The 27,458-nt window shown below is 41.1% G+C and overlaps 1 protein-coding gene across 1 annotated transcript in view; it reads right to left on the bottom strand.

The window, feature by feature from the left end:
- Nucleotides 1-14,990: 14,990 nt before the first annotated feature.
- Nucleotides 14,991-27,458, bottom strand: part of DAP (death associated protein) — a 51,418-nt gene continuing 38,950 nt past the window's right edge. The window contains exons 3-4 of the mRNA XM_036404402.2: nucleotides 19,503-19,545; nucleotides 14,991-17,799 (exon numbers count right to left, since the gene is read on the bottom strand). Of these exons, the coding sequence (XP_036260295.1) occupies nucleotides 17,680-17,799; nucleotides 19,503-19,545 (163 nt within the window). The 3' untranslated portion in view covers nucleotides 14,991-17,679. The remainder of the gene's footprint in view (nucleotides 17,800-19,502; nucleotides 19,546-27,458) is intronic.

Here is a 27,458-nt window from a genome sequence, read left to right as displayed (position 1 = left end):
TTGTTTCCCATCAGGTTTTCACTGGTCATCTTGCTGGAGAAAGAAGTCATTGCTTTTCTGGCCTGTGTCCATGCTCTGCTGCAAGCACGTAGTCTCCCAGTATCCTTGCTGAGAGTGTGACTCCACTTGAGGCATCTGTGTAAAGCTTTGCACTTGCTAGTTTTGGCAGGGCAGGCCACAGGTTTCTGTGTCCTCATTGCCTTCCTCCCCTGCTGCCTCTCTGATCTGCTATCTTCCCCTCTTCACCATTGTCCTCACCCTAAAGTCTGCACCCCTCACTTGCTGTTTACCTTACCTGTCTGAAGGTTGCAGTGGGCAAAGCTCCCACAAAACTCTTCCTGAAACCTGTGGCAAAGGGACCACAGTGGAGGAGGATGAGGAGGAGGAAGAGAAGGCACACCTGGCTTGCTTTCAGCCATCTGTCCCCTTGAGCTGCTGCTGCCAAGGAGGATTTGAGTTCTGTTGGATTTCAGCACAAATAGAGTGGCTTGATCTGTGTTTTGTTGTGGATTTCTTTTCTCCCAAGAGATCCATAACAATGAAATGCCAGGCAATACTGGCTGCACTTCAGGTTGCTCCTGGTCACTCAAGCAACACAGTTTACCTCCTAAAAAAGAGCAAGCAAACCCTTTGCAGCACCTCCTGGCAGCTGGAGCCCCTGAGGGAAGGCAAAGGTGCTGCTGCAGAAAGATGTTCTCAGAGGGAAAAGGGACATTAATTCCTAGGACAGAGGGAGGTTTTCTACCTGCCTTCAGTGCCAGGATGTAGTGTGGCACATTAGTGGGAAGAATCAGTCCTGGAGTGCTGTAACTGGCATGGGGGCTGTCTGCCATCACAGCCATTCCTTGTCTTGGTACCCTGGGATCATCTCACCATGGTGCTCCCAGGAAGCTCCCAGCCCCATGGGCCAACCTAGTTCTGCAGTAATTGTACTAACAGGGATTTAATGACAGTGACAGCGGAAGGTGGAAATCCAACTGCTTCCCAACATTTTCTAAAATGATATTGTGCTCTCATCTCTGGTGAGGAAGAGCTTCAGCATGGGGGTTCCCAGAAGGCACCATCTTCCCCATCACCCAATATCAGCCACTGTGCTGGCCACCATCCAAGTAAGGAAAAAAGCTAAAAAGTATTCATAGATACCTCCAAAGGTATCACAGGCTGTCACAGTATTAGAAAAGAAGCCTGGAAAATGAGAAGGGCCAACTCATTCTGGAGAGCAGGAGTTTTCTTCTGTTTGGTGAATTCCTATGTACAGCTAAACATAGCACTTATGGAGAAGTTCGTGAACTCTGGACCCTTTCTGCTTTGGCTGTGGAGCTGCTGACCTCTGGGAAGTATAAATGATATCAGCCAAATCCATGCTGAGACTGAGATGTGCTTAATAATGCTAAATATGGATATCCCAGACTGGGCAAACTGGATGCTCCAAATCAGTTCCCCACCTATATAGACACCTATATAGACACTTATATAATTAAGTAATTTTAATTACACATGGTATTACACTTAACCATACCTATAAAACTACCTGCAGATAACAGGCACACATGAACACTATTCCAGTATAAAGTAATAATGAGATACATATATAAAATATATAGATACATACATAATTTAAATTTTTTAACATATATTATTAACACATATACATATAAAAATCCTCTTACCTCCTAGTGATAATGTGGAGCACTTATATATGTTAATGATGACCATCTCTCAAAAAGACAGTATTAAATAATTGTTCTGTGAGAGGAGCAAATAATTTGGGGTATATTATGGAGGCTACAAAGGGAAAACAGACCAGCTGCCTTTTTCACTGAACGCTATGGAGCACTTGCATGAGAAGAGGCAGGGGATTATGTGAAAATTGTACTTCATTGGGTAATGAAAGTTATTATGCACATTAATTTTGCCTAGTCATGTTTAAATTTGCCACTTCTCTTGGCACCTTTGAATTTACAATGGTTGTAGCATGCTTTTATATCTATAAAACTGCACAGGTTTCTGGATAATTAGTGGGCCAAATGCTCCTGTTTCAGTTGTCTCTCAGGGAAAGAGAAGAGGTTGGGAAAATGGATTCAGTAGTTCATTTTCCCCTTCCTGTTGCAGCAGCTTCCCACATGAATGCCAGTTTGTTCTTTGCCCAAGCCCTTCCTCCAAAACAGACAGAAAAGGAACAGAAACCTTCCAGGGGCAGATGTGCAAAATCTGTGCTCGCGGGTGCCGTCCTGGATGCATCCAGTGATTTCCCACAAGGCACTGATGGAGCAGTGAGCTCCTGTAAATGTGGATCAGGAAAGGGGCCCAGGAACTGCTGGAACATCTCTGCTCCGTGTGTGTGTGCGCCAATGGGGTTTTTCCTCTTGGTGCCATAGTAACTGAAGTCAGCTCAGAGAGGTGCTAACCACCAAAGGTGCTTCCTGAGCCGCTGTGCACAGCTTTCTGCTGACAGAGGTGATAAAATATTTACTTTCACACTACGTGCAGCAGCAGGGAGTTAAGGTTTCCTTGTGTTTGCTGCCACAACACTGGAGCCAGCTTTTTGCAGAAGCCAGTAGTGTGGGGGTGCTCTGCATTTTCGTGTGACAGTGTTAATGGGACACAAATCAATAAGTAAATGGGGAATTTAAGTTATAGCCCCACTAAAAGTTCAGTTCCAAACCAAAGTGAAGTAGTGTTTGAAAAGAATATGCAAACATAGTTGTACTGAGAGCAGACATGCTGTATTGTCAGCTTGGCTGCATTCACAGGGAAGTCTAGTGGAATAGTAGTCATGTAGCATTTACCCAAGTTCTGCTCAAGGGAAATGTGGTCTTTGACTGCCTGGTATCCTTTTCAAAAAGCTGCAGTTGCAGCTTCCTAAGTGTATTCATATGAGTGAAATAAAATATTTGTTTGGTGAGCAACAGAACCAAACAGACCAGCCATATTAAAATAATTTTTCTTTCTTTCGGTCTCAAAACTTTGTTTAGCAAACAGAAATTCCACTAACATGATCATAAAAATGTACTTTTTGGGTGTTTTACACAATCAGTTTCTCACCTCTAGCTTTTGAAAAATGTGGAGTTTATTCTTCACATGATTGACTGCATTATCCTTTTTTTTTATGTTCATGGGCATAATGAGCAGTGTTTGCCTATGGTTTTCCAGGTCTTCTGCAAGAGCCTTTTTAGGCTTCTGAAGGGTTTCCAGTCCTCATGAGAATCTGCATGACTGACTAGGATACTGTGCTCAGAGAAAGCCAAGGGAGAAGTGCTGTATGTCAGCTGTCCAGAGAAGAGATACCAGGCAACATGACGAGGTCTGGTCTGTATTTAAAAACAACACAAAAAAACTTCAATTGAGCCATTTTAACTGAAAAGTTAAGCTGAACTAGTGTGCACAAACTCTCTTGGGTTGATTTTAATCAGGCTTATATTCACTTGACTTAACCAATCAGAAGCAGTTAGTGGTTAAAGAGATGTAAATCATTCATCCTGAAACTGGTTTCCGTGCTGAGAGCTGGGGCAGCTTAGGTGTGTTGTTTCCAGCGAAGAGGGCTGCCCTGCCACATCCTTGACCTGGGGTAAGGCTCTCACCTGGGCTCTCTGCTGGTCCATGTTGGTTTCTTGCAGCTTCCATTTTTCCAAGCAGGTACTTGTTGCCCTTTTACTCATTGCTGATGAGCTTTCTCACATACAGCAGCCAATGGCATCTCCTGGAGCCACTCAGTGCCTCTTGCTCACCTTTAGCTAGTTACCAGTGTCACTTTCATTAACAGGGCTCACAGCTGCCAGGGATCCTTCCCTTCACACCATCCCCAGCAGCACGCTGCAGCTTTGCTCTGTCATTTGGATTTGGGAAAATCCAAACCCCCACATGCAGCGCTGGGTAAGAGCCGCATTGTCACCATCCTCCACAGAGAACTGCTCTCTTCCCATCAAGTAAAACACTGGCTTAATCTTTAATTCAACACTGTCTTTTGAGGATCACAGCCCCTGCTCAGGAACAAAGTGAGTCTGACAACAGTCAGAGTGAGAAGATGAAATATTAATCCATGCTTTCGTGACATTCAGGCTGGATTACAGTAATTCCCTGTCTGCAGGTCTCCCAGGGCTGCCTCCTACAAAACACAGTTTGTACAGGATCCCACAGCCGTGGGATTTAAGCACTGCAGACAATCAGCCCACCTCCCAGACTCCAAACCTGGGGCTTGGCTGGAGACCTCTCTTCCTTCTTTATCTCCAGGTATGCTCTTCAATTGCCACATGCAGATCACATTCACAACTGTAGCTATTTTTAGTCAGTAGAAAAAAAATCCCAGCTTCAGGATGTGTCAAATTAAAAAAAAAAAAAAAGCAGAAAAGCTATAAATATGGTAGGAAGATTCTACAAATATGGTAGTCTATCACTCTGGCTCTTTGTCTCCTAAGCCCATCATCCCAGGGCACAGAACATATGTTATATGGGTCACTCTTCTTTTAGGGCATTGAATGGCATTTCCTTGGGGCAAGAATTAGTTAAATTGGAAAAGCAGCAAAATGAGGCCATAGTGAAGAGCTGAGTGTTGTACACCAGTCAACTCAGATCTGACCAAAGTAAAGATAATGCGAGGTAGAATGAGAGAAAGAAATCCACCACCAGAGAGGGATATAACTGAAGAAAACACTGAGGGAAGAAAACAGGTTACAGCCAAGCTCACCATCTGGTATTTCCATAAGCATTAAAGATGCAGCTGTTCCTGTGCTGGCATTTGTTGGATCAAGTGCAGGGCTTGTTCCAGTCGGACTTGTTAATTTCCTGTGTGCCTCAGTCTACCCCTCAACTGAAGAGAAATATTTTCCTCAATACCAAGTTAATCCATAAGGTCAGCTCTTGGTTATCAGGTGTGAGGGAAAAAGGATGGATGGGAAAATCCACAGAAACAAAACCATGTAACAAAAACTATGTCAGTCAAGCAAAGTGAGAACGTATCCCCTCTTGGCTTTGGAAAACCACACAAAATTCTTCAGAGATGGCAGAGGCAGCTGGGACAGCAGGGGCCTGTGGAGCTTGTGACAATCCCAGTGGCAGTCTTCAGATGTCAGGTGCTGGTGAGGCTGGACACACCCAGGACACAGATCATCTTTGCTCATGGCTGCAGAGTGGCTGAGCCCACACAGCTTCTGAAGACAAAGAAGGGCAAGAGTGCTCATGCATTCCCTACAGTACAGATAGATAACATTAAAGGTGCCCTCCTCAAAACACATGTGAAAAGTATCCTTCCCTCTGAGTAACAGGAAGCTTACCATGCCCATGGCCTGTTTTTTCCACCAAGTGATTTCCTTAGGCAAATGAGTATTTGCTGTGTAGGAAAGCTTAGCCTAAAACACAAGACTATGAAAGTTTTGCATCATATACTGCCATCATGCCCTCCTTTGCTGAAGAATTCCAGCTTTTGAAGATTCCAGTAGGCAATTTAAGAGATTTATGAAGTTATGAAAGCAAAAGTCAGGTCCGTGCAGTTTAAATGCCATAAAATCCCTGTGTTGCCTGTTGCCATTAGCTGGGTTCTTCTGAAAGCCTTGTGCCAGCTGAGAAGGCACATCTGAAAATGACACTTGGGGGGAATTTAAATAACCCAGGGCAGGGAAAAAGAGGAGGGAGAGGTGGCAGCAGCAGCCCAGCAGCAGCAGTAAGTCTAACAAAGCCAAGATCTAATTTAACAATGATCATCCCTCACACAGTTATTTAAAAATCACATTAATGTATGGACATGAATCTTCCTACAGAATTGTGGGTTTACACTCACCCAAAACAGCCTTTGGACTCCTAGACCCATGGAAGAGTGAAGAAATTCTTGTGACCTGAAGATCTCTCCCTCAAGCCAGAGAAGGCAACACTGCTCACATTTTCAGAGTAGTGTCAAGAAAACCATAGTGGTGGGAAGGAGCTGAAGTGGGAATTGTTGAGTACCATGTTACACCCACAGCTCAGCAGGAAGGTCTGCACTGCAGAAAGGTCTACACCTGTGAAATATTTTGAGAGCCACTCATACCTTTCCTAGGATTCCTTGCACAGTGTTTCTGCTAATTTCAATTTTATCCACATCATTCATTTGAGAAAATATCCCTGAGTCGGGTAGGGAATGCTGGGATGCTGGAAGGGCATGTAGCTATTTAAGGGCTTTTTCACATCTGTTTTCACAGGCAAACCCTATTAAATTGTAACAATAAACCACATGGATTTTACTGGTAAGCAATCAATTTCCATGAAAGATAACAAAAGCTTTCACTGAAATGGGCTAGAAATCCAAATCCCTTTAAATCTGAGTCCATATTATAAGCACCACGCTGTAGGCACTGCAGTAAACGCTGCTTATTGGGTGCTCAGGGTGTGGCTTTCTTAGGTTAAGCATCACCAGCAGATGCAGTCACACGTGGTGGGGTAACCCCACACCCTTTATGCCTGCTGCAAGCACATCCAGTGGTCCAGAGCAAAACACTCTTTTTGCCCTCTCTTCCAGCAGCTGCTCACCAGCACAAGAAGCTCTCGCAGCCTCTCCTGGTGGCTGGATGCCTCTGCTCACCAGCAATGCCTCATGGGCTGGGGCTCTCTGAGGTGCCTGGTCCCCAAAGATCGTGAAAGGCTCTGTCCTGGGAGGTGGCCCTGGCAGTGGCCCTCCAATCTCCCATGTCAGTAACAGCTGGGGATAAACCTCAAAGACTCTCCCCAAGGAAGGGTACAGACACCACACTCTGGTCTTCCATGCCAGCCTCTGGCTAAGAGCAAAGGCTGTCCACTGCATCATCCAGAGAACTGACTGGGACAGAACAACACCAGGAGACTCACCTCTAATAAAAAAGGATCTTGAGAACACTTAAAAATGCTTTCAAATGCTTTCTAATACTGCATACCACCTTTCAGGCTTTGTTGATGCTCCAAGGCATCAACTGTTCCAAGGTGCATTTCTAAAAACGCTCTAGCATTTTCCTCTCAAAATATCAAGGCTAAAACAGCTCAGTTGCTGTAGCCTCACACCATTGATTTTCATTAATTATTGTATTTGCGTTGCCCCCAGACAAAGGGAGGAATGATGAATCTGACTCCATGTTCTCAGAAGGCTAATTTATTATTTTAAGATACTTTATTATATTAAAGAATGCTATACTAAACTATGCTAAAGAATACAGAAAGGATACTTACGGAATGCTAAAAAGATAATAATGAAAACTCATGACTCTCTCCAGAGTCCCAACACAGCTTGGCACTGATTGGCCACTGAGTGCAAACAACTCACACCAGAAACCAATGAAACAACCACCTATGGATAAACAATCTCCAAACACATTCCACATGAGCAAAACAGAGGAGAAGCAAATCAGATAATTATCGTTTTCCTTTTTCTCTGAGGCTTTTCAGCTTCCCAAGAGAAAAATCCTGGGCAAAGGGATTTTTCAGAAAATGTGAATGTGACAAATAATATCTTCCCTGAATTCTGTTCATCAGCTAAACCATCCCTCAGTGAACCTACAGAAAAGGCCCACCTGATGCTCAGCATCCACTGGCAGCTTTAGGGAGTGAAGATACAAGTTCAGCTTGAGTTCTGTCCCCTGGATGCTCTCCCAGCCTTTAGTCACCTCCCCGCACCTGAGTAAGGTCCCACCTTTAAGCAGTGTAGCACCCCACAAAACAGTACCAGAGGCTACATCAAAGTTAATCTGTGGCTTTGCAAGGCACAGGCAGGAGCTGGGCCATGAATTGTGGTGACAGGTTGTCCTTGAGAGTGGCAGCACTGGGGAGCAGGAGGCCAGCAGATGACACAGGCTGTTAGACACCGCTGCCTCTCGGTGACTCCAGGCACACAAGGATTGAAGATTTCGCTTTAAGAAGCATTTCTGTTAAGTTTGCAGAATAAAAACAAATTCACCTCTCCTTTTACATTTGAAGAGCTTCTGCTGCACAGCTGATGAAAGGCAAAAAGGCTTCAGCACTATGGTTATTAATGCCAGCAAATATGGCTGAAAAAATATACAGGGCTCATATTCATTCCTTGTAGCTTGTATTACCTATTAGAACTATAATGTTATCAAAGTGCTGTTCTCCATTTACACTGGCCCTAGCATTTCACCTTGAGTACAAATGCTAAGCTATCAAAATGGAGTACTCAAAATGAATATGAAGGTGCCATCTTTACTCAGCCACCTTTCAGACTACTAATACTGGGTCACTAATGCTATTTAGAATTGTTTCTCAGGGTAATTGGTACAGCTCTTCTTCCTCAAGTGCTGTGCTTTAATCTTTTCACTCTATAATCTCAGCCACAGAAATATTTGTATTTTCAGAACATAAAGCACAATAAATCAAGAGTGAAGTTCTTGTTTGATTCTGACTATTGAAAGCATTTCAATAGCACCTGCAGGCTGAGCTGACATCTTGCCAATTGTTTTGCAATCTTGTTTGATTATAGGCAAAGCAACAGGTAAGTAAAAGAGAAACTCCAGAGCAGTAACCCTGGGACTGCTTTTGTAAATAAACAAAGGATATAATTTAAAAAATATACATTTATATATAATGTTTATATCATTCCTCAAAAAGGAGTTGTGGTTGGGCTTATGCTTGTTTCTGCTGAAACAGACTGTACACTTGTTTACTAGTAAATGAAAAATTAGGATTTTTCCCCTTAGTTATTAAAATCAGGTATACTGAATTATGCAACATGTATATGTTTAGATGTACGTGTACACCTGTGTGTTACAACAGTGATTCCCCCCCACTTCTATCTCATAAGCTCATTTACTCTGAAGTATTTTGTTCAACTGTTTTCAAAATAACTCATATTCTCACTCATATAATCTTTTCTTGTAAACTTGCTGTTCCAGCAAGGAGCACTGCACAGACCTGTGCTCCTTCTTCTAAGGAGCTCTGTTGAATTCCAGTCCCCTATTTTTGAAATCATAGGGCCCACACAACGATAGGGTCCTATTTTGCATGACAAATTTCATTTCATGCCCTGAAGCCAGAGCTTCATAACACATTTGTGAGTCAGATAAAAGCCCAGAAATCAATGTTTAAGTGGCTTAGCAGTGACCAAGCTGCAGAACTGAAGATGGGACACAGCCATGTAACACCAGCATTCCTCTGCAGAACTCCACAAACACAACTCAAATAAAGGAAAGGATCTGCCCACGAGTCTTCTCCACCACTTTTCAGGTTGATGGACCTTACAGTGTTTGAAAAGAGAGATGTTTGGAGGTCTCTAGGTCATGTAAAATAACTAGTTGGACTCTCTAGTCCTGCAAAATAAATCTGAACTTACCTTACTTCCTTGGAGAGTATCACTGAAGTTAGCAGGACAGTAAACACAAAGTAGAAATCCTCTAAAAGACCAGTGGCCTGAATGGGATGGGAAAATAACCTGCCTTGAAGGAACCTACACTTGTAGGAATCCTAAATCTCCCCGGGGGATCTGCTTAGCTGGCATTGGTAACATTTTCCATACTTTTTAATGTTTAGATTCTGCCTTTTAAGATTGTTTTTTGTCCTGCACCCACTAACAAAGTCATTGCTATTGTGAAGGACCAGCCATCAGAGAGTGACACACACAGCACACCACGACAGCCAGGAACAAAACCAGGTGCACAAACAAACTAAACATATGCATCTAGGGGAGAGGAATATCATGGGTCATGATAAATAGTTGGATCAAGCTCAGTGCTTTCTTTAAGTACTGACCTTAGCCACTACTGGCTGGTGGTGAGGCAGCCATCAGCATGCAAGGCACAGTTCTCACACTGTGAAGCTGTCAGTGCGGATGCTGTAGGAGCTCTTTGGGGCCAAGAAAAGCAAAGTCTTAACCAAGGATCTTAACCAAGATCCTCATAACAAGCTCAGTTGACAGGCTTATTTAAGGCTTCAGCCTTTCATTCCAAACCCCTCCAGCTGTCACAATGGTCACGTCAGCAGCAAGCTAATGTTTATTATGCTCTGGGTGATAAATCAGGCCCTAAAAGGAGAATTCTTGCATTTGCTATTCATTATCTCTTGTTCAGAGGGAAGGAATAAGGTAAGGAATTACTTTTGATGTGGGTCTTTTTTATTAGCAACTCATATGTAACACTAGCTACATGCAAAAAGGATATTAAAGGTGTTCACCCTAAACTACATGTTCCAAAGAATGTGATCTCCCATTGCTTAATATCTCTGGGATGAACGAAATCTTACATCCTAGTTTTTAAAACTGGCTGTTCTCTCATTGTAGGGACATACACACACACACACACATATGAATATTAACTAGGTCTCAGTTCAACTAGAGTATGTCTTAGTTCTACATCTTATATCGCATACATGCTGCCTTTTGCAGTGAAGAGAGATAATATATATTTCTTTATGCTTAACCTTGTAGGTTAAAATAACCAGAATTTATTAAAATGTATTTGCATTTGCAGATTTCCCTCATCCAAAGGCCTCTTCCATGCAAAAAGATTCAAGGACATGTAGATTTACAAATCAAAGAATTGTCCTCTCAGTATGTAATTAGGCATGGGGAATTGAGGTCAGCACAAGAAATGGCCAGTGTACAGTTCTGAAAGAATATGACAGCTCTGCTGCTTTTCTCTTATCATCCTCTAACAACAGCTTTACAGAGCACAACTGAATCCACTTCTGTGCTGATCCATTTACTGTTCTACTTTTAATATTTAAGGCTTTACTTCTCTGATCACAGCTCCTGTTCACTGCTGATTTAAATACACAGAAAGTAAAATGAAGTGTGCAACATTCCACTGGCATGTGCCCCAGTCTGGTGCTCTTCAAGAGACAAAGCCAGACAACCTTTATCTTCCTCAGAGATACCATTTGAAAAATTAAATATAGCTTAAGATGAGGTGCGCATCTCATCTTAGAAATAAGGCTTTTTTTTTTTTTAATACCAAGTGAAATTTTCAGTAAATACATTAGGTTCACAAGTAAGCATAAAACAAGGAAAAAGGTGATGCCTCTCTTCCTTCAGACCCAAATACTGGCACACTGTGAGAGTCTGTCTGAAATTTCCCTCATCTGCCTCACGATCGTCATTTGGGGACCACTGAAGAGAAGACCCCCCCTGTCTAGAATCTCTGGCTCTGAAGGAGAAAGTCACATGCCAACAAGGCCCTGAGATCTGAGAGCATTGCTAAGTTATTGTTTTCACAGGTGTTGTTTGCTGTATGCTACACTGAGCCCAATGAGAAGAAGAAGGGGCACCGTGCCCTTTTTGCAACAGTAGCCTTGGAAGCTGTCCCACCTCTCGGCCTGGCTGGACTTCTCCTGAGTTTCAGAGGGTCCCTACAGAAGAACCTCACCTATTTTACAACCACCATGACAGAAAAACTGAGATTTAAGAAGCCTCTCCATCAAAGACCGAGACATGAAACCCCTATGTGAGAAGGCCCCTCTCCTCCTTCCAAGGACTGGGACTGAAACCCCCAGCCCGGGGGAGGTGTGTGGGGAGGCAAGCTGACCAAAGCGAGATGTTTGCCTGCAGGTGTGACCACTGGACCAAGAAGACAATGGCTCTTGCTTACTGTTGAGAACATGGACTACCTGTTACATCTATTCCTTGTTGTACCTGTCCCCCCCCCGCCCCCACAATTTTCAATAATAAAAACCTCTGAGTTAGCTAGAGATTTTGAGATCTCCCCGACGTAACAGGTGAATCCTCAACTGGACTGGACCAAAGGACTTCATCTCTACATTAGGTAGCTATATCCCCCTCCTCTCTCTCTCTTTTCTCTCTGTCTTTTTCTCTCCCTTAATCTCTCTATCGCATTTTGCTGGGGTCATTCAATAGAGATGCATTTGTTTTGATTAATACTGCAAATCCCCTGTGTTGTGTCGGTTCTTTTGCACCCTGAGATCAACCCACGAACCATCACGAAACCCATTTGTAAGGACGGATCGTGACACACACTTGGTGCAATTTTACTCTGAAAGGCGTTGAATATATGGCTTCAGTCACACTTGAAACATGAGAAGATATTTGTCATTTCAGCTGCTACCAGCATACAGAAATAAGTGGCTAACTCTTGCTTTTCATTTTAACTAAGTCCACGGTTCTATATTTTAAAAGGCACTTCTGGTTTAAGAGAGAAGCCAGGTGGGTTCCATTGTGACTCTGAGTTTAACTCAGTTTGCCAGAGCGTGGTGTGAGTAACAGCAGGGTGTGGGTCCAATCCCCCCACGGGCCATTCACTTAATTGGATTCACTGGATCCTTGTGAGTCCCTTCCAACGCAGAGTATTCTGTGATTTGGAAACTGATCTCATTGCTGTGCTCTCCAGTTCACTCACTCCTCTGTGTGCAACAAAGTGATGTCACTATCCATCTTGACATGGTATCAGACATTGACACCTGAGCAGCTACCTCACATGGCTCATAAGAACCCATTTCACACACCTTCATAACCAGCCACTTGCTCCTCTGCCAGAAAGGAGGATAAAAACCCTTATGCTGAACCAGCTTTAGTCAGAACAATGAGACTATACTGACGTAACACAACGTTACCTCACTGACACTGATGCAAGCTGCAGTGTCATCAGCAGCTGACCAATTTCATAATCCTTAAAAGCACTGGGGATTACTAATGCTTTTCTTTTTCTAAAGCTACAAGTGACCTGTAGAATGCCAGACACTCACATTTTCTAAAAATACCTCCAATGTAAACTGGACAGCAGAGATTATGCTACAGGGCTTCTTTCAAGGTCACTTGCAAGATGCTTGCCATGGCTCTAGTATCCTTCATTTCAGTTTTGTCATTGGCAGCATTCTGTATTTTGCAAAACATCATCAGCAACCATGCATGCCTGTGAGCTCCAAACAGTAATAAATTCCATTCCCACAATGGGATATCATACTCTTTTCCTCACCTCTGATCAGCATTCTGAAGGGAAGGAAAACAGCCATTGCAATAGAAATTACTTCTTTGTTCACAGAGTGCTTTGTCAAATACAATGCACTCCACCTCTCCTCTCAGGCCTCATATCTGAATGCTAGTGCTTCCATTTTATGATCCAAGAAATAGTATACACTAGCTGCAGTCTTTTCTCTGATGGGGGATGAAGAAAATCAATAAAGACACATTCTTGAAGGAGACCCAAAACCACAGGGACAAGCAAAATACAAACCTCCACCTCTTAAGAAACTACCTTTACTAATTTTATATGATAGAATCATGCACAGCACTTACCAAAGGTTACAGCTACAATGCTGACTTATTTTACCCATCTGCTGAAGAAATCCCATGCTTTACTGCTGCAGACTTGACTCAGTTTCCTCTTGAGCCAGCCAGTCACTATGATCTGCATCCCTCTGCATCTTTATATAGCAGATAACACTGGGTGTAACCAGCTATATTTAAATGTCTTTATCTTGTGAAAGGTTTGTGTGCAAAGAATTGAAATTAAAACAGAGATTTGTCTTAATTCTTTACATCATTGCAGCCTCTGACCAGCAGCATAGCCCCCTGTTGTAAAAGTAACTCTACCCATACTGACATCCCCACATTTTCTAAAATGCAATTATGTGTATTAATCCAGCATCTTAAGGCACTAGCTTAGACTTAAATATAAACTAATTTTACCCAAAGCTGAAGTGGACACAAGAAGTGTCTTATAAAGCCCACACCTCCCTCCCCCATGAAGATGGCGAGTATACAGAATAAAGTTATTCCAAAGGGATAAAAATATATGTCTGTTCATTCCCTTCACCTCTGTATGGAAAACTGCTGGGAGTACTTTCATTAAACAGCCAGGAGCACGCAGTGATCACAGTACTGTGGAAAAAAGTACAAGGCTTCTGTTTCAAGTCATTCCGTGACAAAAGGGTAGATCATACCGTTGACATAGAAGTAAGTAATTTCTAATTACTAACAACATTTGCAACACTGCTGATTACAAGGCCATGAAATTTGGAGTAACAGTGGACAATGCAATCAACAGCATGCCCAACACCATGCACATGTATTTTCCTAAAATTTTAATGAAAGAAGGTATCTTTTGAATAATGTAGCATGAAAAGGAGGCTGAGAAGAGACCCTATTGCTCATTACAACTACCTGTAAGGAGGTTGTAGCAAGGTGGGGTTGGCCTCTTCTCCAAGGTAACAAGTGACAACATAAGAGGAAACGGCCTCAAGTTGTGCCAGGGGGGGGTTAGGATTGGATATGAAGAAAACTTTCTTCACCAAAATGGTTTCAAGCTTTAGAACAGGCTGCCCAGGGAGGTGGTTAAGTCACCACCCCAGAGGTATTTAAAAGATGTATGGCTGTGGCTCTTAGGGACATGGCTTAGTGGTGGACTTGGCAGTGCTGGTTAATGCTTGGACTCAACGACTTTAAGGGTTTTTCCAACCTAAACCATTCTACAATCATGTGAGTGCAGAGTCTAAGGATGCAATGCTGCACGAGTCCCAGGGCAGTAGCCATCACCTCTGCACTGTATCACACACTTTTGCTGCATTACATACACACCACACATGCACTAAACACGGGATGCCCAAAGTATCAGGAAGGGCCCAGAAACACTGCAGCAATTTCTCTGTAATCTTCAGCAAATCACTTGTGTTATGGCCTGCACTGTGTAAACTGCAGCTTTATGAAAAGCTTGTCACCTCTTCTGATTACAATACTTACTTTTTCTGAAAGACTAGAACTTGCAAAGCAATGGAAAATGCTACATTTAGTTTCCTTTACCATCCTGGTTTATTACCAGGGTTAGATTCTCCAGCTTCACAGGGGCTGAGTGAGCATCTCCAATTTCATAGTGGAAAACAGCAAGTCCCATTCTAGATGGTAGCAGCTACTTTTTATTTTACATGAGACTGGACTATTCAAAACAGCTCATCCACTGTATCATAAAACTTCATAATAAATTTCACTATCTATAAAATGTTGATTAGTCATGCGGCAATCTGTAATAAAATCCCATAAATGCCACAAAGCTGCATCCTGCTGATTTACATTGCACTTACAGAGAAAAAAGAGCCCAATATATAACTTCATGCTTTATTGTTGCACTATTGCCACATTGACAATTACAGCAAATTTCTTCTGCAGTTATTTCAAGGTAACATCTGAACATCTCCTGTGCTTATATGCTATTGCAACATATTTTAAAAGTATCAATAACCATCAGTAAGAAATCCAGTTCACCAGTTATGATTATTTTGGAAAAGGTAATGCTTTGGTAAGGACATCTATGTATAAACATGGATACCTCCCAACAATATATAGCTTTCATAGAGAGACATTTTCTAATCATATATGAATTTCTGCGCTCTAAAAGCCACTAAAGCTATCTTAAGAGCCATACCTCATTGTACAAACTTACATATCTATCTAAGTAATCAAAGACAAAAATCAGGTATGGTCTATATATGCTGTATATATTGCATTAATAACCAGGAGCAGTAGTTTGTAATTTGAATGTATCCATGCTCCTAAATTTTACTGTCACAATGGAGATGTGGTGTGGCTTTCAAAGCTGTTTTTATCTATTACAAGTCATGGAGCAGAGGTACCCAGCCCCACCTCACCGTGTGTCTCCACACCGAGGTTTAGTTTCCCACTGCAGTCAGTGGAGCCAAGAGCGATCCAGCTCATCCTGAAAGACTCTTCCCTTTGGGCAATGGTGCCATACCTAAGCTCTGCTGACCCTCCTGACTGCACCACCACTGACTACACCGGGCTCTAGGCACTGCTTCAGAGGCAGGCACAGCAGGAGGCAGAGCTGGATCCCACCCAGCTCCCCCTGAGGCCAGCAGGTACCGGAGGTGACGGCGACGCTCTGCTCCGCTCCATCGCCGACGCAGCACTCGGACAGCTACGGCTGCACCACCAACCACCGCCTGTCCCGTGCCTGCAAACATTCCTGCCAGCAAATCATCTCCTGCACAGATTCCAACGGGCTCAGCCATGCTACCCTTATGAATGAGTTGCTCAGGTGTGAATCACTTGTACACTCATAAGCAGCTACAAACAAGGCCTCTGCTGCACCGACATCAGAACAGAAAGCAGATTTGAAAAGTTAGGCATATTCTAATACAGAATAATTCTTACAAACAACACTCGTTCCTTAAGGCAAGTATGGTTTCTAATCAAATTGAAAATAAGGACTGCATATGTAGATTGTACATCCTTCCTTGGGTTTAGAATAAGTATGTCCATGCATATAATTTGTAAAACATCATTTCCATTTCAAGCCTACGAAGAGATGGAAATGTCAGGTCCCTTGCACCCACACAAAGTGAGTTGTTCCACTTGTGAAATGGGCCACATTTCCCATTATTTTGTTGCTGTTGTTTTAAATCAGCTACTCGGGAAATAATTATTAAATCTACAGAATATTTAAAAAATAATAATTTCTAAACTTTCCACACTGTTTTTAAACCATAAATGAACTGCTACAGCCCCAAGTGACCTTAACATTTCAGTCATTTGCCAGGTGAATGGCTGCAACATTAGCTCCCACTTTTTTGACATCATTAGAAACTTTATAAACCTGGAGGCTTTATAAACCAAAGGCTGTATTGTATTTATAGTCAGTTAAAAACAGAAGGACACTTTAAAATAGGTAGAATGTATGAAACTTTTTTCCTGGTTTTTACAGAGGTGAGTTACGGAAGGAAAATGACAGAGCTAAGTGATTTTGAACTGAGAAATTAAGTGATTTAATTATCTGGTAAAAAAAAAACCTGATTGCTCTGTTTGGAAATAACTTTCTTTTTACTCCCTCATATCACTACTGTATTTCAGAATAAGAACACTAGGAAAAAAAATTATGTACAAAAGAGATTGGATCATAAACATATTTACTAATGGTACCTCTTAGTTTCAAAAGGTGATCTCAAATTCTAAATTAAAAAAAGGAAACAGATTTTTCACCAACTTATTTTAAGTTCAATATGGAGGGTCATGAACTCCTTCAGCTTGCTATTGGAATGTGAAATCATCACCTCAAAAATACAGCCCCCAGTGAGACCCATGAGATTACAAATGAGTTGTCTACAGCAGCAGTGTTCTTGTAATTCTGATTTCTCTCTCCTCTCCTTTCCCACAGACCACCAGAGGGAAAAATCTCAGCAAGACTGTGTGAGTGCAAAGGGGTGTAAAGAAGATTCAGCTGGATCTCTGCCCACTTGAGAATGTAGCGGGGCCCTATCATCATCTCCCTGCTTGAATCCAGAGGGCACTGGGGTGGAACACTGTAGGATACTGAAGACTGCAAGGGTTCTACATAATCAAGACAACCACTGACTTCTGTCTCAACACACCCAACAAACTCCCTCCAGACAGTAAAGGTACCAGTACAAAAGGGCTGTTCTTCCTCACTGGCTTAGCATAAAAACTACATTAACTATCTGCTACTGTGAGTCCACAACTAAAAGTACAAATTTTAAGCCCATTAATCATATTACTCATACTGAAGTTTTTATCTTGGCAATAAGAAAATCTTATAAAAAAGCACCCCTGATCAGCAAATACCCAAAACAGAATTTTCCATCTGGGATAACAACTGAGCAATGTCTTCATTCTTATTAACCCTTGAGAATTAAAGTAAAAGAAACAGCATATTATTTTAGATGTCAATTTTACAGATTTGACAGTGTGAATACTAAAGGGTTTTTGTCTTCTCTTGAAAACATTCACTGAAGCAGGCTGGCAGAGATCCTGGCGGGAGCTCACTTGCGAGGCTGGTGGATGTGCGGTTTGACGTGCTGTGGGTGGGGAAGCTTCTCCACAGAAGGATGTGGCTTCTGATGAGCCACCTGAGCTGCAGCTGGAGGGAAGTCCTTATCACCCTGTTTGAAGAACACAGCAGGAAAAGTTTAAGGAATCTTAAAAGTGTACTTTCCAGTTATAATTGATGTAAATTCTAAAAACTGTGAAAATCAGATGAAAAACAGTGTTGCATGTTACTTTGGGGTCCCCTTTTACAGATTTTATGTTTTTATTCTTATTAGCCAACTTCAAAATTTTTCTTATGTAAGCTTCATTTCTTCCAGTTACACACACTATCCAATAATAAGGTATCTTAATGTGACTCCAAGGGAAAAAAAATCAAAATATTCCTATCTTCAGATGTGTTTGGTTTCAAAGAAGCCACTAGAAAGACTAGACTATTTTAAAAGTAAGTTAAGGCAGCATGAAAAATACCTGCACAAAAAGCCTGCTGCAGGAATCAGAATTGTAGAATGGCCTGGGTTGGAAGCAATCTTAAAGATCATCCAGTTCCAACATCAATGCCATGGGCAGGGATGCCCTCCACTAGACCAGGCTGTTCAGGACTCCATCCTGAGGGATGCAGTTAAGTCACCCCAAGGCCTTCTCTTTTCCAGACTAAACAAAGCCAGTTTCTTTAGGAAGAAAGCAGGATCTAAAACTACTTATGACTCAACTCTTAGGGATGGCTGGCTTTGAAGTTTAACATGCTCTTTTAACCAGGTTAGCTGTCAGGTCTGCTGCTGAGCAGTCTCAGTCCAGGTGACCCATATGTCACCTAATTACCATTGCCATTTCTATGGTCAGTCCCATGAGGCTTTCAAAAAGCAACAGGAAACAAATACTATCAGTGCTCAGTGACAGGGGGACAATAGTGAAGAGGGACACAACTTCCCTCTTCAGAAAGCGGGACAAACATACAGGCCAGAAGCTCTGGGCATTCCACTGGCTCACAGGGCAACAACCTTACACTGTTTTGTTTTGGTTTCGTTTAATCACTATGTTAACTTGTTACATTTTATAATTTTTACTCTCCTCCAACGTGCTTCCAGTGTTCAAAGATCTGCTCTCCTCAGACTCAACATTTTCTGCCTTCTCTCCCCCGACGCTGCCAATTGCCCATTCCTTATGGGCTGAGGAAAATGGCATCAGCTCACTCTTTCCTATGGGATCTGACACAAGCATAGCGTCTTACAGTAAAGCAAACTACAACCCCCTGTGATGTAAGGTAACCACCACATAAAGCCATGACAAAAACCCTGCCACAATGCACAAATTACTGATCACATGATTAATGGCTAGTTAATAGTAAGGATTTCCAGGTCCTGCCTGCTCTTAAAGTCCAGGGAATAACACCCTGAATCCCAAGTACCTCAAGGCACAATATGGCAGCTGAAACATACTATCTTCAAGCATGTCACCTTACAGGCAGGAGGGCTGCTCCTCATCACAGATCAAGCTACAGCAGCAGTTTAATATGCAGCTGCTTCCAAAGGAAATGAATACAGTAATATCTAGCTTAGATATAAAAGGATGATCCAATAAACTTAAAGTGCTAAAATTCAAAGAAAAACAGTGGAAATAATTTCAATGAATAATTTCAATTTTACACAAACCCAGAAAGAATGGTCAAAGGGCCTTACACGAATATAGAAAACACAAAGCCTCCTCTCACAAAAGAGGAAGGGGTATGAAAAAGATTAATTTTGCTCTGATTCGAGGTAATTCTGAAAAGCTTACAGTAATTTTGCTATGACTGAGAGAAATTTACTGATAATCTTACCCTAGCAATGACACCGGAGATGAACACTGCTGGCTTAGGTGGGCTGAAAAAAATAAGAGAGATCATTTGTATCACTTATTTAGAAGGTAAAAATGAAAAGGAAATCACACATACAATGCAAAAAAAAGGTGGCATTTTTTGAAACCCATTAATGTTTCAAACAGACAAGACAAATTTTCTCTTCAAATGACTATTGCTTTAGTAGTACTTACTGCAGCCAAAACCAGACCTTTAGGTTTTGGCTGCTATTACTTCACCATGATTGTGACAGATGTAAGAGGCTAGTCCAACAATACTGCTCCTTAAAGCTGAGTCTTTGTTTGCACTGGTTTCTTAATCCTCACATTTTATACATAAACTGCCAGCAGTACTTTAGTGTTTTTGTATTGCACAATGAAAACTGTAGCTGGACTAAAGTCACTGCTGTGTTAGAGAATAAAATAAATTTCAAGTTTACATCTGTCAATCGAACGAATGAGGATTCTGAGTCTCAGAAAGAGCAACAGACTGTACTTTAAATTGCAGATATTCAAGCAGGTAGTCTATTACAAGAAAAGAAACGTCTGTAATCAAACAAATATTAAAAAACATAAAGCAAAGCCTTTCCTGGTTTTTCATTTGCAGACCCTCCATCCACACCAACAGGAACAGACTCTCCACAGCCAGAGTTCTCTGTAGCTTGGTCAGCACAAGCCATTGGTTTCCCTGATCTCCTGAAGTGACCACCTCTACCTGGAGGCTACAGCACAGCCACGTCCAACTGCTCGCCCTGCTGGCACTGCCAGAGTCTGAATTACACACACAGCAACCTTAGTGCCTCTGGGGCAGGTAAAACCACACATCTGCATGGAGTCTGCAGAAGGGCTGGGACCTGGAGCTCCAGAAAATCTCCACAATAGGGGTAATTCTCCTGTAAGAAAACCATGTAACCTGAGGCACTGCAGAGGGAAGCAGAGTGGGGAGCTGAAGGTGTCCCTCCCCATGAGAACATCTGTAACTGAGGACTCAGAGCAGGTCCATTAACCTGGACCACAAGAAGGGTTCTACCCCAAGATGTTACAGCTCACAAGGCTGGAACAACACAAAGCACACACAAATCAAATGACTTATTAGAGGAATGATAGTGATTACTATGATGCACTTTACAACTACACAGCTTGTAAAAATTTATTAACATATTGTTGTGTGAAGTTAAGATAACAAGCAGCACAGTATTAGACTTGTTATAATGAACTCATAAATATTGCCTGAGCCCTGCTTAAGTCATGGTATTGCTGCTCAGTCTCTGAACAGCCTGGTTATTTAACAAGGCTCAGCATCCCTCCTAGAAATTTTTAAAAAGTCAGAAAGACAAGGTTAGAAAAAAAGGAGAAAGGAAGAGAGTTCTGCTCTAAAATACTTTCATGGAAGAATAACAGTGATATTTCCTGCCATAAGAAGTAGCATTTTAATAGCTGTATTAGACTTTTTCAATCCAATTTTCTGTCAGTACAAACTAATAACAAGCAAAGATCAATAGCGAAACATTTCCATTTCATTCTAATTATACTGAGCCAATTAGTATGTTACACTCTGCATGAGACTTACTGGATACCGAGTAACAAACTCAAAAAACTAACTCTGACTGAGAAAATACAGATGTACTGCAGTGGCTCAAGGTACAAGTCACACACACCATGACATTAAAAAGGAAATGAACAGTAAATGAAAAAGAAAAAAAGTATGACAATTTACTCTTCAACTAGACATGGAATCTGGCTTTAGTCACACTCAGAGAAACTGTTTTTTGCTTGACATTATATTATTAACAATACTGGATGGTGAAAAAGTCAAATCAGATGGATTTTTTTTTAATATTCTTAACATGACCTTTCAATGTTCATTATGCTGGGATGATGCATGAAATTCACATCAACATTTCCCCAGCAGAGCCTGCATTTGCTGAATGTGCCATGAGCTGTTCTTCAACTACCACACTGTATTATCTGCTGTGCAGTTCATAATTCTTACTTTAAAAACAAGTGTAATGTTCTATGGCTTTGGCCAAAAATGACAACCAGAAGGAATCTCTTGCATAATGGTCATTTCAAACACATCTTTTACCACTGCAAATTACAAATATCTGCTTAGAAACCCCAGCCTCCTGTTGAAATGTCATGTTATTCATGTTCACAGGGCCCAAACTTGCAAGTGTTAAGTCTCCTAAGTATATGATAGAGCTGGATATGGTTAGACTATTTGGCAGATTTCTGTATTTATTTTAATTTAATTATATGTTCTTTTGTCTCAGGAATTAGGCTGAAGATCCTGTAAAGATCACTGTCATTTTCAGGTAAGCTAAAATCCAGTCTCAGGTTTATGCTTCAGGTAGTACTTCAGAAGCAGCTAGCACATCTTTATAAAGAAGACCAAAGTCAGCAGTACCACTTTCCTAGTAAAACTGTATTTTTCAGACACAAAGCATTTATCTTGAGCACTATCACAACATAACATATGCAGCCTTGTTTGTATGCAGTGGGTTCTGTGACTGTCTTTAGTTACACTGCCTTGGAAACAGGATGCTGATTAGGCTCTCCCAAAGGTGTGTGGTAAGCACCAAAACACCTCACTTACGGTTCATGTAGGACACTCTAGGATAGTGCTGACACACAGACAGCAACCTAACAGGAAATCAGAGTTGCAAAAGGGATCTACTCCCCGATGCAGCTGGAACAGTATTCTCCTTGACTTTCCCCCTTGTTTGTCATCTCCATGGATTTTGACTGGACTCTCCCTGCTCCATACTAGATTTCCAGTTTTTAAATGGAAGAACTAATGGGAATGCTGACCCATCTTCCAGCTCAAGCACCTCTACCCTCCATCCACAAAGATCTTGCAGAAACCCTGGCACTTGTTTCTGGCTGCCCCAGGTTTCCATGATCAGCTGCAGGTGCACACGGTAATGAGGCTTCACCTCTCTATTTAACTTGTTACACAGGAAAAATGCTTCACTCCCACAGAAGACACACCAGCTTAATAGGAAGTTCATTTCCATGTATTAATTATCCAGTAGCAGGGAAAAAGACCAAAAGCTGGCCAGAAATGGGAATGATTGAGTGTGTTGGTATTTATGTCCTATGTCCTTACATTTCTACCAGATTACATTGTTTCAGAAAAAATCTTAAAAAAATTAGTATTATTCATTATCTTTGATGATATATAGAACCAGACCAGAGTATATATAATCACACATCTATACTAATGAAGAATTCAACAGATCAGAGAAAGGCTTGGATAATCAGTCACTGATTCATGCTTTAATTTCATTCCCAATGAGAGAAATCTTTCCACAGATGAACTTTGTCATAATAAATTCAATCTCTACTGCCAGACTCCCAAATCATGCGCTTTTGTGGACCCAGATTAGCTGCCAGGACCATAACTCTGTAATTGCACTCTGAGACATCTACTGGGATTGCAGTGTTGCAACATCACTCATTATCTTTCCCAAGAACTTCCTGAAAATAGAAACAAAAATGGAAAACAGGCACAGGCTATCATTGCTACATTTATAAAGCACTTTTAAGTGCTTTAAATTCTATTGGTGTTTTATACAAAGCACAACCTACATTTCCAGTATTTTGTAAGCTGTGATGGTTTTTCTGAGGATATACTTAATCTGATGAAAATCGGTTTGACAGATGTTGTTTTGAAGATGCATCATTCCTTTGTCTAGGCATCAGTAAACAAGAAAGCAAAAAAAATTTATTTCTGACAAAACCTGATTTTGTTTATACATATATGTGCTTTACAGCTATTTAGTGCACACATTTATTTAAAGTTAATGAATAGTCACAGCTGATACTGTGTAAGGAACACAGTTTTGTGCTTGCCAAGACTGGTTAGTGTTTGTGTCAATACTTTCAAAGCAAATCCTTATTTTGTTCTAACATATGGAGAAAAAGAACACATCTGTTAAGATCTAAGTGTTCAGAGAACTTACCCTGATTTTACATGTGCGATGCTGCACCTGTTTAACATCAGATTCTCTACTGGATTCATTTGTCCTGACTGTTCAAATAGAATAGATTTCTATTATTCCATAATACTTAGCTCAAATAGGATCTTTATCTGACATGGAAGGTAAATCACAAAGAAGATGAAATAACTTGCAAAGATCATTAACTAGATGAAACGAGGCATTAATAATACTAAAATCTTGTGTCTTCACCTCAGAGGGATTGGTTGAACTGAAGTATGACAGACATAGTATAAAGACAAACACAGTGACACAGGAGTCACTGTGAAATCTCCTAGAGGCCACAGAACACACATAGAGCAGATGAGGATTTATCCAACTCCATTAAAACAGAGACCCTGACTAAATCAGTTTTGTAATTCAACAGGGAAATTTACAGTTAACTGTATCTATCTATCTGTAAATGCAGTGAAGGTGTGCACATATGTGCAGAGGCTGTGCACGTATGCACACAGAGATGACACAAATTCACAGCTGTTTCAGAGTGGGCCCAAATGCAGAACAAAGCAGAGCACATTGCTGTGGGGGGATGAACACCTGCAGCCACGCTGGTGTTTGGTGCACCCAAATTACCTACTGCATCCCTTATCTGATAGGATGGAATGCATATAATGCTGGCTTCCTGCAGAAGTTTGAACAGCAGATCCAATCTGGAGGAAGGAATGTGAGCACTCCTCACAGTGCAATCCAAACCAAAGGGCTCCATTCAGAGTTGACAAAACCAGGAAAAACCCCCAAACATTGCTGCTGTCCACACAAACATAAAAGCTCCTAAAAAGGGAAGTGGGTCTCACTGCAGCCACAGTGGAGAAGGTAAGTGCCCCATGTACACTGGCGATCAGAAAAATCAAAATAACGTACCAAGACAAAGAAAGAATGAGAAAAAGCAATAGTAAAAATAGTAGCTCACAGTATACCTCTATTAAAAGATAGTATTCAGACCAGGAACACCATAAGTGAAGAACAAGAACAAAAAATATAGCTGGAAAAGATAGCTTAGAGAGAACCAAGAACTCACATAAGGAGACAGCTAAGAACTCTTAGGATACAGTACACAAAGGAGTAGACAATAGTGGTCTCATCTAACTTCGTTACAGTATAAGTAGAAAGTGACACTTGCAGAAGACTAAATTTAAAATTAATAGCAGATACCTTTAAAATAGATTGAAATGTAGAACCTCCTGAAAATAAGGCATCAATCTCAAAATTTCCACTACGCCAACATTCAAAACAGGTTAGCCTACTTTAAAAAGGAGAAAACTACATCGATGCAAGGCTTTTATTAGACTGGATGATTTTTTTTTTTTTGGTCAAAATATGTTAGACTAAAGTTAAATCATTAAAACTGCATTAAACTAATCTTCTAGATGCAATTATTCATATTTAGGATTAAAGAATGGGAATGACTCATATTTATCTTTTCATATTTGTGGGAATTAATGGTATGTCTTAGCACTGGTGATCACCTTTTGCTCTTTTAAGTAAGCCTGGCAAACAGATATATGGAAACTATAAATACACATTTTTCAAGACTTTGGAACCAGAAATTACATCATCATTTTTAACTACCCAAGAACAATGCTGGAGTTTGTGACTTGATGTTTCCTTGTTTTAATCAAATCATCCACTGGCATGTACTGTGACTCATAGTTGGCCTACAGCTGTGGAAAGCAAAGGAGCAATTTCTGTGACAGGCACTGGAAAAAACAAAGGAGAAATTCCTGCAAACCAAAGAGATTACAGCACAGCACCTGGGGCTGCACCCAGCTCCCTGACCATTCAGGCAAAGGCAGCACACAGACAGCACACCCTTGCCCCTCCAGCACCCCAAAACAGCAAGGACTTGAAAAGTGAGCAGAACCTTCCACTGATCAGCTCGCCTTTATTTCCCTGCTCATTTCCAAATAAACTCCATTCACTTTCCTCACAATTAACTTAGGCAAGCAAAATGAAAACCATATATGAAATACTATGATCTGCAGTTACTCATTGATTCCCCAACTGCTTCCTAATGAGAGCAAGTTTTGTGGGTTTTTACTTTTTTTCCTGGCATGATATCCACTCCATGAACAGGTTCCCCAAGTATTCTGAGCAGAATTTCCTTTTCAGTCAACAAAACGTCATACTTTAATCCTGCCCTTCTATTTCTGCAATTGAAAGTATTGTGCCCAGTTGTTCAAATCATTCACCTTAATCTTCAAGGTTGTTTGGGAATTTGTATTTTCTGGTTATGAACCATGAACATTAACTAGTCTTAGTTTCAATCTAATGCTTCTCTAAAGATGTCCAGATATGTCATTACAGGGGTGCTTATTTGAATTTACAGAGTTGCCTTTGATTTTGGCATTGTCTGCAAAAATAAATTCTAAGATGATTAAAACCACACTGAGATGATTAAAATCACACTTCTCAGCAACAGAACAAAACTAACAAGCAGCCTGCTCATCAGCTTGCTTGAAATAATTTCCTGTTGGTTGTAATACGTTTAGATTATCAATTTTATGGACAGAGAAGTAATAATTAGTCTGACTGACTACCAGAGGGAAATGTTTTAGCTGATTGCGTGGGGACATACAGTATCTGATATTCTACGATTATTTATTGTGTTTGAGGTCATTTATCTGCCAAAGCTTTCAGATCTTTAGATCATCCACAAGATGGCACTGTTGAACCTCAGAGTCTCCTGCAGATGAAGGAGGGAACAACCTCAAAAATATCCAGGTGCTGCAGAAAATACTAAAACAAGTAAAAAGCAGTGCTTCCCCTTGATGACAAATCCTGACAAAACACAGTGCATACACAAATACACACAAAATTCTTACACATACCTACAGATGCTACTTTGGGATATAACTTTCCTGTGTGTATTAGGCTGTGCCCTGATACACCCCAAGAGAACGCAACGCCCTATCAGGAAATCTTAATTACTATTTATTTTGCTATTCACATACAAGCAAATCGAGTGTACTGATCTTTTAATGAGGTGGTAAATGACTGGCCATTACATTTAATAGCAACTGATTGACATTCATTATTCTTACATTCACTATTAAGGCATTGCAGCATATGGCCTGATTAATCTCACCAGCCTCTCATTCATCTTTTGTTTTAGTTCAAGTATAACCCATAAAAAGAAATTATTTAAGAAAGAGATCCACCATCTCTTATCTATATTGTTGTACATGATATTGCTATCAGAGAATAAATTTCTCTTTCAAGCTGCCTTCTGATCACAAAATGAAGATTTAAGTATTTCACCTTTTCCGTAGACTCAGAGGATTTAGAAATAGTCCGCAATTCTCCAACTGCTGGTTGATTTATAAAGGTTTCATCCTGTTATTGCAGTATCTCCATTAGCTCTTAGTGAACACCAATGACCAACTACTCACATGCAGCTACTGCAGCATCAGCCCACTTAATAATCTTTAAACTACTTAACTGTGGAAAAAAGAGAGCTATGAAAACTGACATAAAGTAAGTAGTGCTTAAATGGTGATGCAACTCCAAGGAAACTCTAAAATAAGGAAAGAAATAGGGTAGACTTCAAGCATTTGCAAAATTATCAAAGACCATGGTTCAAAAGGGAGAGAAGACCAAATCTTCCATGTGTTTGTCAGGTGCTGAAGTGCATCCCTGTGCACGTTCCCATGAGAGCAATGCACTTTCATGCTGAGAATACCATGAGCATGGGCCTGCACTGCAGCGTCTTGGCTACAGAGATGTAGGGGTCAGTTGTGGCCCTGTTGTACTCCTCCATCTCTCAGCAGATGAAAGATGGAGTGCAACTGGAAGAACAGCTTGATGCTGTACTAGAAATAGAGGATGTCAGTGCAGTGAGAAAAACACAAGAAGACAGAAGCTGAGAAGGTGTAAATCTCATCATTTCTGCCCAGATGAAGCTGTGTTTGTCTCAGAGCCACACAGCAGTGGCCCGAAAT

The sequence above is a fragment of the Molothrus ater genome, chromosome 1 (genome assembly GCF_012460135.2).
Source record: "Molothrus ater isolate BHLD 08-10-18 breed brown headed cowbird chromosome 1, BPBGC_Mater_1.1, whole genome shotgun sequence".
Lineage (NCBI taxonomy): Eukaryota > Metazoa > Chordata > Aves > Passeriformes > Icteridae > Molothrus > Molothrus ater.
The sequence above is the reverse complement of the archived record's forward strand: the minus strand, read 5'-3'. Positions and strand labels throughout refer to the sequence as shown.